This window comes from Sebastes fasciatus, chromosome 1, assembly GCF_043250625.1.
Source record: "Sebastes fasciatus isolate fSebFas1 chromosome 1, fSebFas1.pri, whole genome shotgun sequence".
NCBI lineage: Eukaryota > Metazoa > Chordata > Actinopteri > Perciformes > Sebastidae > Sebastes > Sebastes fasciatus.
The window spans coordinates 21044211-21057049 of record NC_133795.1 but is presented as its reverse complement, the minus strand read 5'-3'; the positions used below and the strand labels follow the sequence as shown (position 1 = coordinate 21057049).

The window sequence follows — 12839 nt, the reverse complement described above, 5'->3', positions numbered from 1 at the left end:
AGGCTTAGACAACAAACTACTTAGTTAGCTTGAAGAAAAGATCACGGTTTGGGTTAAAATAACTCCAGAAGTTCTGTAACTTAAGTACGAAAGTTACATAACAAATAAATCAACTTTGACACAAACACCAGTCTCCTGGGCGAAAGTCCTGTGTTTTTTGACCCACCTATCCATCCCGCCTTCCTCACTACGCCGCTCTTTATATCTCCCGGTTCACAATTACACCATCACGAATAAAATGTGTGAAGCAAAATCTCTTAGATGGAAAGAGAGTATTTGGTTCTCTGTGTGTAGTATAGAAGGCAAAGGTATAAACCACAGTACTCACCTTGCCGATAATGCTTCCTACTTCCTGTGGAGAAAACACAAACAGAAAATGTTACTATCGTCAGTTCTCAGAGGACAGATAGACACACACAATGAGACAAGTTTACAGTCTTTCTATCAGAAACTCATCTCCATCTTCATGTCATTTTTAGAAACAAAAGCAGTATTTTATCACCGCCTCATGTCATGAATTACACCCCAAAATTGGCTTTTTGGGTCGCAAATGTGCACAGGGGATAAAAATACTTTTATACTGTCAACATTTTATTATTTCCTCCTAATAAAGTGGAATACTGCATAGATCTAAGTGTGCAGATATATTTTCTATCATCTTTTGACTGTCTTTCGTGCCGAAAGTTGGAAAAAACTTCACAACTGAGTTTATTTGCTTGTCCATTTTAAAATCCTTGTCCATTATAACCCCTATATTCTTTACAGAAAGAACACAAAAGGTTCAACGGGGGAAAGGTCAATGTTGGGGTCGTTGCTGCCTCCATTGTGTCTAAAAATAATAACTTCAGTTTTGTTCTCATTGAGCTTGAGAAAATGTAAAACCATCCAGTCTTTGATGTCTTTGAGACAGGCTAGGAATGTGCCCAAAGAGTTTGCGTTATGCTTTTTCAAGGGCAGGTACAGTGCTCCAGACGCGAAATTAAAATGCTGTGGTCCACTGTGTCGAATGCAGCTGTGAGATCTAAAAGCATAAGAATGGCTGAATCGCCAGAAATAGCAGTTAATAAAAGATCATTAAAAACCTTTAAAAGTGCACTTTCAGTGCTGTGAAGTGCTTTAAAATCAGATTGGAACACCTCAAGAATGCCGTTTGTGTCTAAAAAAAGTTTGAAGTTGAATAAAAACAGCTTTCTCCAAGACTTTAGGAAGGAAGTGGAGTTTGGAAATTGGTCTAAAATTGGAGAGGGCTGAGGTGTCCAATTTTTATTTTTTTTTTTAAAGTGGCTGCACAACAGCATGTTTAAAATGAGCTGGAACTACACCAGAGGCCAGGCTACTGTTTATGATTGCCTGGATGCCTGGTCCAATGGCGTCAAAAACCTCTTTAAAAAGGCGAGGGGGGACAATATCTGTGGGACAGGCTGAAGGTTTTATATGATCGATTATTTGCTTAAGGGAAGTAAGTGACACAAGCTCAAACTGGTTAAAAACAGCAGAGCAGGTGAAGGTGATAGAAGGGTCATGCAAAGGAAGAGAGATGTGTGTCCTAATGGTCACATTCTTGTCATCAAAAAAATTGAGAAATGTGTTATGTCTACGACTCAAAAGAGGGGAGATGTTATGTGAATGTAATCTGTGGGGACTAACTAATGTGTAAGGTTACATGGGCAGTAATTAAGACATGACAGAGGGGCATTGTTTGGGTTACACAGGCGCAGTGGGTATAAGTTCAGAGCTGCCATGATGGACACTTGTCGATCAAAGATGACAAATAAAGCCATTCTTCGGCATTTATTCGATAAGCAATAGTTTGTACAGTCTTTTTTGCTTAGGAAGGTTCTTAATGGGGTGAAATTACCTGGATGTATCTCAGTAGCAGCCCCGATAAAAGCTGTTTGAATTCTCTAAATGCGACGGAAAGGTGCTTCAAAGCTTCCTTTCTTATCTCCTTTAGCATAGGATACACTGGAACATCCGTTACCAAAGGAAAAGGAGATAATGCCGTCCCACAATTCCTTGAGGACGCAACTTTTAAAGTGACGCACCATTCGGCCATTCATGAAAACAAACAACATGCTTATCTTGCATAATATTTTCATACAGTCATATACTAATTGGGATTCATATTGATATATATATTATTATAATTATTTTGTGGGCCACCCCATACCATTTTAAGAATCACTGCTCTAGTGAGTATTTGTGGCAGCAGGATGGTGTATGTGGGATTGAGTCAAAATATGTCAGCCAGTGCAACAGCGTGTCTCATTGATGTGTTTTTAATGGAGCTCTGTGGCTCAGAGGAAGAAGCTATATCAGGCTTTGATACACACACAATACTTAGTAATAACATTCACTGTTGGTTCAGGTTCAACAAAACATTGCCAGCCTTATGTCATTCACATGCCATTCTCCCGCCCTCTCTCCTCACCTTTCCGTGCATGAGGAGGCGCAGTGTGAGCGTGACTCCCATGGCTCCGTCTCCAAACTCCTGCTCACAGCTCATGGTAGTGGTGGTGGTGGTGTGGTGGGTGGAGGTGTGGGTGGACTCTGCCGCTGGGAGACGCATGAAGGTCCGAGGCCCCGAGGCGTATGGAGCTGTCCAGAACACCACAGAGAACCCTTTGGAGAACCCGGCGAGGAACCCTGGAGCTGTGCGAGGGGTGAGGGGAGGTTGGGTTCGGGGGGGCGGACGGTGGGATGGCGCTAGGAGCTGGTGTCAGGGGTGGCTTTTATCTTTGTTCCCGTTTCTCTCAACTCTGTGGAAAGGAGAAGGAGGAGAGGGAGGAGAGGAGATAGTTGTGATGATTTAACTTTTACAGGCCACGATGTTAAACATTGTCTCTAATTTTTAACTTTTGCCAATCACAGGTCATTTCAAAGAGAGAGCGTTCCTATTGGCTGTTCATTCAACAGAAGCAGCTGTCAATCACTCGTGAACTCCGATCAAACGTTCAAACTAGGCAGCGCTGATCAAATATGAATCAATATTCTGTTACTGTAATGCCTATTTCTCTCATAAAATGTTTTCAGAAACATCTTGTAGTGTACTATTTAGCTGTAAAATGAGAACGTTTGCTCCGGCTGGTGGGCGGTGCTTGGTATTTCCTCAACTGATCTCAACATGGCTGTCGGGTCACAAACTTCTCTCATTTTATAGCCAAACAGTACACTACAAGATGTTTCTGAAAACATTTGAGGAGAGAAAAAGCGATACAGTAACAGAATATTGATTCATATTTGATCAGCGCTGCCTAGTTTGACCGTTTGGTCGGAGTTTGCGAGTGATTGACAGCTGCTCATAGACGGCGAGGCTCCAGCTCGTTTCTGATTGGTTGTTTTCCTCCGGTCTGTGAAATCTTGCAGATGCCATTAGGAGCACTGGAGGACACCAGAGGACACAGAAGCACATTATTTTTTTTCAGATTACCTGTCTCATGCACTACTGTCAGGATATTGTGATCGCTATATGAAAATAACTTTTTTTAATCATATTTGCTCCATTTCTTCCCACTGCAGCTTTAAGGGTTTTGTATTTGCTGAACTTCAACAGATGTATCAACAGCACCCCATCCAGCACAGAAATGACAAGACATTTAGGCTGTGAAGTAAGTGTTGATTAATATGACTCAGCAGATAGAGAAAAACAGGACAAAACACAGCAGGACAGATGGGCCAGAAGCCACTGTGGAAGTGCTTTAAGATGCAGCAGCACTAATGGAAATATGCTGGATCCAAGAAATATACGTTCAAAATTGTCAGCTTCTCCACAGATTTACAATCTCAACCTTTTTTTTCCACAATACATTTCAAATGAACAATTTAAATCCATCAAATGTGCGTGCTTTACGAATGATTACAGTGATTTTGTGTTTTTTGTATTTTTTGTGTTGGTCTAGTTTTTATTTATTTATTTTATTTACCACAGATGGATACTTATTTTGAGTTGTGTTGGACGGTGACTGCTGCCAGAACGTGGGTGACCTACACTCAATACTGTGCCTGAATGCATCCTGCGTAGACAGATACGGAGGACTAAAGGTGCTGCTGTTGTTGTGCTACTGTGCTAACCACGCTATGCCTCTAGTGTAGACGCAATATAAGACCTCTGTGAGGCTGTACTTAGGCACAGCGGTGCTTTGAGCTAAATAACAACAGCATGCTAACAGGCCCACAGTGACAATGCTAACATTCTGATGTTTAGCAGGCCAAAAACGGTGCTTGCAAATTTGATGAAAGTACCAAAATACATTGTTGCACCAAATTGTATTTTATGGTCTAAGCATAAACAAATACAGTATATATATTCTATACTTTTTTTTTCTTTTGACAAAAGGTCATTAACAGACAGAATGTTTACAGTATGTTCCCTCGTATATTCGGGGTCTGTTAGACTCCAGAGAGGTTGAACTCCCTTTTAGACTTCTTATGAACAAGCTGTTATGAAAAAAAAAAAAAAAAACTACTAAAAAAACAAAATAGACGAATAGACTTATTCATGATGAAGATGAAATGCTGCGTAAAAAGTTACGTCAATAACAGTCACAAATATAGAGATTAAAATACATTGTATGGACCCAAAACAGAAGTAATGTGTCATTTTCTATAGCAGACTTCTGAAGCATGTCATTATTTCAAATCATGTTTAGACGTGAATAATTCTCATTCTCAAAAATGTTTTAGATACATTTTTTAATGTTGAACAAGTACAAATAGTGGAAAGACCGCGAAGAAAGGAGGATGGGGTGGATGGGATGTGTCAAAAAATCTGGTCACTAGGCTTTCCCTCAGGAGACCGATGTTTGTGTCCCGTGGGAAACCAGAATTCAACATTAATTTATTTGTCACAAAGATCTCTTCCAAATCCTAACTAAGTGTTTTTTTTGCCTAAACCTAACCAAGTCGATCTTTTCCTAATCTTAACCAAGTAGTTTTTTTTGCCTAAACCTAACCAAGTGGTTTTGTTGCCTAAACCTAACCAAGTTGATCTTTTCCTAATCTTAACCAAGTGGTTTTGTTGCATAAACCTAACCAAATCAATCTTTTCCTAAACCTAACCAAGTAGTTTTGTTGCCTTCACTTAACCAAGCACATATTTTCCTAATCCTAACTAAGTAGTTTTGTTGCATAAACCTAACCAAGTTGATTTTTTCCTATAAAGACGGAAGTTTATTTTGAAAAGATTGGTGTGGAAAATCGACGCTGGACATTCGTAGGAAAATGCATGAAAATTGAGCAATAGCTTATTGTAAGATATGATACAAACTGTTGTATGAGGATACGTTGACAGTTTATATGAGGGTTTGTGCACCCTGTTTATCTTCAGTTAACCTGGCTTATCTGATCAGTAAAGGTCAGCTGATTCTCATTCTTACCATGAAGCTGGATTATGTTTAGGTTTAAACTCATGAGGGAGTGAAAGCAGTTGCAGTAGTGAAGGTCCCCACAAGTGCAGTGACAATCATTGGTGTGTGCGCTCATTTGCATTGGAGGGCGTGCTAGTCAAGTGTTGCCAAGGCACAGAACTGGCAAATGCATGTGTTTGTATATGCATGTGTGTGTGTGTGTGTGTGTGTGTGTGATTTGCAGTCAAGTTGTAAACCACAGCATGTGTTTGCCTCTATAGCCACGAGGCCTACAAGGTATTTCATTGATTCAACATCGTGAGCAGCGGGAGCGAGTCGACTCCGGTGCTATAAGAGGTGTGGAAATTAACATAATTTCTCAAGTGTCAGAAGCTAGTCAACATGCCGGCGCCGTAATTTAAAAATTAATTGGGAACTCTGTTTAAAAAGCTTAGGGGGCTGAATTAAATAAGCTCTTGGCCATGGAAATGCCACTCATGCGTGATGATACTTAAGCATTTCCTTTTACCCTAAACCCTCCAAAACAGAAAGAAATGCGGGCAAACTTCAGCCACTCCTGCGTACTGAAGATGCTGTTTCACTCTGTTGTTGCATACATACACTGTCACTTACACATCTGTGCAAATGTGTGTGTCCTGCACACGTACTTTGATCATTTTTGTGTATGATTCTGTTAAGCATCTGTGTGCTTTTATGTTTCTGTGTGTGTGTGTGTGTGTGTGGTATCTGGAGAGCAGTTTTTCCAGCATCTGTCTCTATGCCAACCTGGATCCTTAGTGGCTTAAGGTATGCAGATGAATAAATAAAAGGTGTGTATGAATAGGTGTTGCTTCATATAAAAAAACATCTGCGTATGCGTGTGTGTGTGTGTGTCGTTGTATGCTCTTATACTGTGTGTGTGTTTGTGTGTGTGTGTATGGACCCCTACAGTATGTGTGCATCTCCATTCGCGCCGTGAGCGTCTGCATCTCCCGGTCTCATAAAAAATACACACTCTGAGCCAAAGTAGGTCACAAATGCGATGCAGGCCATCTGGCACGCTAGACGAGCAGCGTCTCATGCCAACGCAACACACACACACACACACATACACAGAAACACACCCAGCGAGGCTGCTTTAACTTCAGAGAGAGAGAGAGGGAGCACCTGGTAAACAGGAAACTGCTGAGAGGTGGGTGGAGAGGGAAAGAGTGATAGGAAGTAGAGGAAGGATGACAAACTATGCTTTATAAGACCACCTGGTAAGTGAGGGGAGAGACTGACACCGTTGTCAAAACGATGGTTATCATTTCTTCACGCCGTCGGTCAAGTGGTGGTGTATCTGGGAGTTCTTTAAAACCATGTCGCTGTGTGGGAATGTAAAATGAGTGTATTGGAGTGTAGTGTGTCGGATCGCTTGGGTATTTGTGTGCATTGGAGTGTGTGTATGTGCTTGGTTGAGTGATGAGTGCATGTATTTGAAAGGATGCATTTGCTGTGTGTGTGAGTGTGTGAGAGAGAGAGAGAGAGAGAGAGAGAGAGAGAGAGAGAGAGAGAGAAATGCAAATACAGAACATATGAATTATTGAAACTCCTTCAGATGCTTTAGCATGGGGTTAAAAGCCTAGCCCAACCCCCTTTGAGTCATACATGATCGAACACACACACACACACACACACACACACACACACACACACACACACACACACACAGAGTTGAAATCCCTACGGACCTGTCCTTGTAGAAATGGATTCAGGGGAATAAGCCATGAATCAGCCAAGCATGAGGTCAGCATTGAGAGCATGTGTGTGTTTGCAACATATCTTCCTACATCCTCATGGTATGATATCTTACGAAACGTTATTCCTCATTTTTTACGCGTCTTCCTACGAATGTCCAGTAACACGTGTGAATTCCCATACCTTACACGCATACAGTCTTTTCAAAATAAAGCTTCTGTCTTCAAAGGAAACAAGTTGGTTAGGTTTAGGAAAAGATCGTGTTTGGGTTAAAATAACTACGTGGCGTTACATAAGTACAGAATTTACTCGGCAAATAAATTGTTTGGGTTAAAATAACTACGCAAGTTACGTGACAAATAAATAAACATTGACTTCTGGTTTCACACGGAACACGAACAGCGCCCCACCGGTGTTTTTTCACCCACTCATCCACCCCGACCTCCTCCCTACACTATCACTCTTAATACTTTCTGGTTCAGGATTACTTGGACTACATACGCATTGACTTCGTGGGATGTATACAAATTATTTTTACTCTTCGTAGGTATAGCTATGAACGGTGTATGTGAACAGTCCGTGTTGGTTAAGATGGCAGGATGGTCATATTGTGGGACTTCACATATTTAGTTCATAAGATGGACAGAAAACCACAGTATCATGTTTTCTTGTTCTCTATTTATAAACATAGTGGTCATGTTTTAGCAGGGGTGCACTCCCTCCCTGCTGGGAATCATCACAGTATTGTTACAGTTATTCTAGTATCTGATGCCCATCAGCAAAATCCAGGACACGTCTTCTAAATTACACCCTGAACAACCTGTCTCCCACCGGACTGATCAGCCAAAACAGCCTTTCATATGAGTGTCAAGGAAACTGTTCAGAAAGAAAGTCTGTGTATATTAATAAAAAACACAGAGAAGAATAGAGCAGGGGAGAGGAAGAGGGAGGAAACACAAAGAAAGGAAAGTGGAGAAATTCAGAAGAAGACGGAGGAGGACATCAGAGAACAAAACAGTGAGGCAGAACGCAGTCTGAATATATTTCACAGCCATACGGTAAATCATTGCATTGGATTTGATTACCAGGTGGGCCGGTCTGATTGATTCTGGCCGGCAACAACTCATTTCTGAAAACTGATTGGATTAAACGCTGAGCCAACAACTCATTCCTTAGAGCTGATTGGATTAAAAAGGCGGCCGGCTGATTTCAATCATGTCACTGGTTAACAGTCAGCAGCGATGTCAAGGACAACACGCTTTTAAAGTTTTAAAAAAAGAGTGTGTGTGTGTGCGTCATTTTTAACGTTATGATATACAGTATAATGTGTTCAACAGTGATGTAATGGAGTCTTGGACTGTCCGGCTTGCTTGCATGTACTGTACTGTACTGTAGAATAAATTTGACATACTTGTACTTTACTTGAGTATTTACATTTCATACTTAGTCAATAGACTAGACCTGGACTTATTTCACCCATCAGCTGCTATATACAACACTGATTTAACTCAACTGTACAATAATTTGTGCAATAATTCAACTGTTCAATACTGTTATTGATACTGTGAATTCAAGAACTATTCTTATTCATTTCTTATTCGTACCATTCTGGCATTTATATCTAACACACTTAATAGATCCCACTTCTCAGCATTTTGTATTTACTTATTGTCACTGTGGTTATTTGCTAAACATTGCACGTCTTAATGCAAATATTTGTACATATTTCTTATATTCTAATTTTCTTATCTTTAGTTTCGGTGCTTACTAATATTTCTTTGCATATATTGTGTTTATATTGTAGCATTATGTACATAATTTACATGTCACAAACTCATTATTTTATTTTCTAACATTTCTTTATGTAAATATAAGGGCAAATGTAACGCCCCAATTTCCCCCTCGGGGATCAATAAAGTATTTCTGATTCCGATGCTACTTTATACTTCAAGGGAAATATTGTACTTTTTAATGTTTTTTAATTACTGGTTAATTTAGAAATTAAGATCACATACACAATACCTAATGAGGTTACCATGCTGTTTAATACATATGTATATAAAATACATATGCTGCATTGCTAAAACTACCAAACATTATATAAAATAGCTAAAATTAGCTCAACCCTAACCACCTACAACATTCAAATAAATCAGTAATAATAATCCAATATTATAATACTAACCTATAACACTCACTCATTAGAGTTCATTCGGAATTGTGAATACTTTTACTTTTGATACTTTAAGTACATTTTGCTAATAACACGTACTTTTGCTTTTAATAGAAGTCCATGAGAAAATGACTACTTCTCACTTGATTTATTACCTCAGTAAACATTGTAAACATGAGTTTATGGTCTCACTCACTAGTTTCAAGTTTCTTCTTCAAGACAGCATGATATCGATTCAGTAAATTATGGTCCCATTTAGAATTAGATAGACCATAAAGCAGGGTATGCTTTAGGGCGTGGCTACCTTTTAATTGACAGGTCTCTACCACGGTGTTTTCGTCTACAAACTTTAACCCTTTCACAGTGTGTTTTCAGTTCATGAAAGTTAATTGTAACATTTTGGTTGCCTAAAAATGTCTTAGTCAGCGTTCAGCTGTACTTAGCTCCACCCTCTCTTGTCATTTCTGGTTGCAAAAAAAGAACATGGCCACAGCCAAAAACCAAGGTGGTGACGTCATGGTGACAACGTCCACTTGCTATATACAGTGCATGGCCCTAAATGGAGCCTTCATCTTCCGGTGACACCATACCCGGTAGCAGACAGAATTGCACAGTGAAAGCGAAGCTTATAGGCAACCAATCTAAACGCTGATGGTGTCATTATTCTATAGTTGTTACATTGTGCAATCAATATTTACCTCATAATCACTTTAAGTGAAGGATATGAAGTCAGCAGGCAGCGTTACTCTGCAAGATGGAAAGTGATACATATCTTGTTATTTATATGTATAGTAAATCCCTATAGGCTGTACACCTGTGTATACACACCGCTACACTTCTTGTAAATGTGTGTGTGCCACTATAAGAGTATGAGTCTTATGTATATGTATAGGCTGTGTGGTTGGTCAACAATGTGTGTGTGTTCTGTGCATGTGTGCCTCATGCGTGCACGTGTCTCCCAGTGAAACATGGTGACTAAGTAGTGTGCGTCAGAGTTTGTGTATTTGTGCATGCGCGGATGCATGGAAGTGTGTATACACGTGGTGTGGTAGGTGTGGAGTGTGTGTGTGTGTGTGTGTGTGTGTGTTGTGACTAACGGCATCAGACAATGATGTAATGGCATGGGATGGCGGGATGGGGAGTGACAGAAAGTGACATCACTGCCTATCTATGTGTGTGTGTGTGTTTGTGTGTGTGTGTGTGTGTGTGTGTGTGTGTGTGTGTGTGTGTGGTTGTGTGGTTGTGTGTGTGTGTCAGAGAGAGGGTGACACCAGTCTCTATTTAAAGACAACAGAATCTAGCAAGAGGAAGAGGAGGGGCCAGAGACAGATAGTCAGAGAGAGATAAAGAGAGAGAGAGAGAGAGAGTCTTTGAGTGTGAACGAGAGATTTGGTGAAAGAAGGAGAGAGAGAAGAAAAGATAAAAATGGGATTTCAATTTGAAATTCCTTTTTATTTAACAAAATGTGGTCGACATGCAGAGGAACAGAGAGAGTGGGCGAGAGACATAGAGCAGACAAAAGGAGAGAGAGAGATGCAGGGACAGATAGAGAGAGTAGGAGGTCATTTTCCGGTGCTTTTGATAATCACTGTAATTACAAGGGCTGGCTAATGCTAGGATGCTACGGCTGACGCTGTAATAGAAGGTGAAGCCATGATGCTAACGCTAAGTTTAGATGGATAGCCAAAATGTTAGGTCAGCTGACACAAGAGAGATAAAGTCAGTGCGTTCAGTATTCGGCATTCACTTTTGGTCCAAATTGTTGTCAGGGTTAGCGGTTTGATTCACATTCATGCTGAAAATGGAGGCCATATCATTTAATGGGATAGTTTGGGTGTTTTTGAAGTGGGGTTGTATGAGGTATTTATCCATAGTTACCTAAGTAATTTGACCTCGCAGTAGACAGGAGTTGCTGGTCTACTGCTGCCTCAATCAGTTAGATTGTTTGTGTCATTGTGTGACTACGATTAGTTCGGATTCGCCAAAGTCACACAATAGCATGGACTTGCATTTATATAGTGCCTTTCTAGTCTTCTGACCCCTCAAAGCACTTTACACTACATGTCTATTTGACATATTGACTGGAGGAAATGTGGATCGAACCACAGATCTTCCGATTAGTGGGTGATCCACTCTACATCCTGAGCCACAGCTACGTAAAAAACTTAACTAGCGTGAATAAATAACCGCCCTTAGCGGACTTTCTTATGTAACTTTCAGAACAAGCGTAACAACGTAAATAGCATAAATAAATAACAACCACCCTTAGCGGTCTTTCTTACATAACATTACATAACAAGTGAAACAACGTATCTAGCGTACAAAAATAAACAATCGCCCTAAGCAAACTTTATTAAGTAACTTTACGTTACAAGCGTAACAACGTGACTAGCGTAAATAAATAGCAACCGCCCTTAGTGAACTTTCTTATGCAACGTAATGTAACAAGCGTAACAACATAACTATTGTAAATAAACAACAACCGCCCTAGTGGACTTTCTTACATAATATTACATAACAAGTGTAAAGTCAACGTTTACTTTTGGTTTCACACGACCCATCCACCATCCCTCCCACCTGACCTTAGTGGACTTTCTCCCTAGTTATACTCGTTATTATACCACGTTACTTTCATTAACCGCTCGTAGTACTGCATCACTTGCTCTGTCCGAATTGAAAAATGTTCACATTCAACGTATCCATGGTTTGCAGAAATGTACAATGGCAAAAAAAAAAATCCTGGCGACTAGGCTGGATTGGCCGTTTGTCCCATCTGGGCAGCTGCACACACCTGCACTGTTCACTTGGCTAGAAATTTACATACAATAAGCCGTCCCTAAACATGAACTGGTTTGGAAAGAGAGTGACAAATGTCCAGGGTTGGGGACAGGGCTGGGTCTGTCCAATCAGGTTCCTTGTGGGTGGAAGCACTCCATTCTGAGACCAAGCTATTTACATTGTGTGTCTAACATTTACATGACGTGTGTGTGTGTGTGTGTGTGTGTGTGTGTGTGTGAGTGAGAGAGAGAGACAAAGAGATCTGAAAAGGGCATGTCAACTTTAGAAGTATCTGCTTGAGTGCTGATAAGTGCAGAGTACATGTGAGTCTAAATGCTTTTTGATATGTTAATTGCATCAGTTGTGTGTGTTTCTATGCTTTTCACATGTTTATCCTGATATATCTCTGTGTGTGTGTGTGTGTGTGTGTGTGTGTGTGTGTGTGGCAGGTAAATGACAGTAGTGACCTTGTCGTATTTAGTCATCGCTGACCAGGGGCGCACACACACACAAACACACACAACATCCTTGGAAACAGAAACACACTGCACGTGCATAACCAGAAGCACCGAGCATAATGTGAGCACACACACACACTCGCAGGCAAACACACACAAACTCAGACACAAATAGAGCGGAAAACATGTGCTGCCTGCATACACAGACAGGCCTGCCAAAACCACTTACACACAGCTAGGCTCACAGGACACACACACACACACACACACACACACACACTCAGAGGAGGCCGACTCCGTCTGGCTCATACACAGTCACAAATGTAGCTTGGACATGAGCATATA

General features: G+C 40.6%; 1 protein-coding gene across 2 annotated transcripts in view; it reads right to left on the bottom strand.

Moving 5' to 3' along the window:
- Positions 1-12839, bottom strand: part of pcbp4 (poly(rC) binding protein 4) — a 164759-nt gene that overhangs the window by 77309 nt on the left and 74611 nt on the right. For both annotated transcript variants that reach the window (XM_074637026.1, XM_074637027.1), the window contains exons 3-4: positions 2432-2759; positions 329-352 (exon numbers count right to left, since the gene is read on the bottom strand). In XM_074637026.1, coding sequence (XP_074493127.1) covers positions 329-352; positions 2432-2569 — 162 coding nt within the window. In that variant the 5' untranslated portion in view covers positions 2570-2759. The remainder of the gene's footprint in view (positions 1-328; positions 353-2431; positions 2760-12839) is intronic.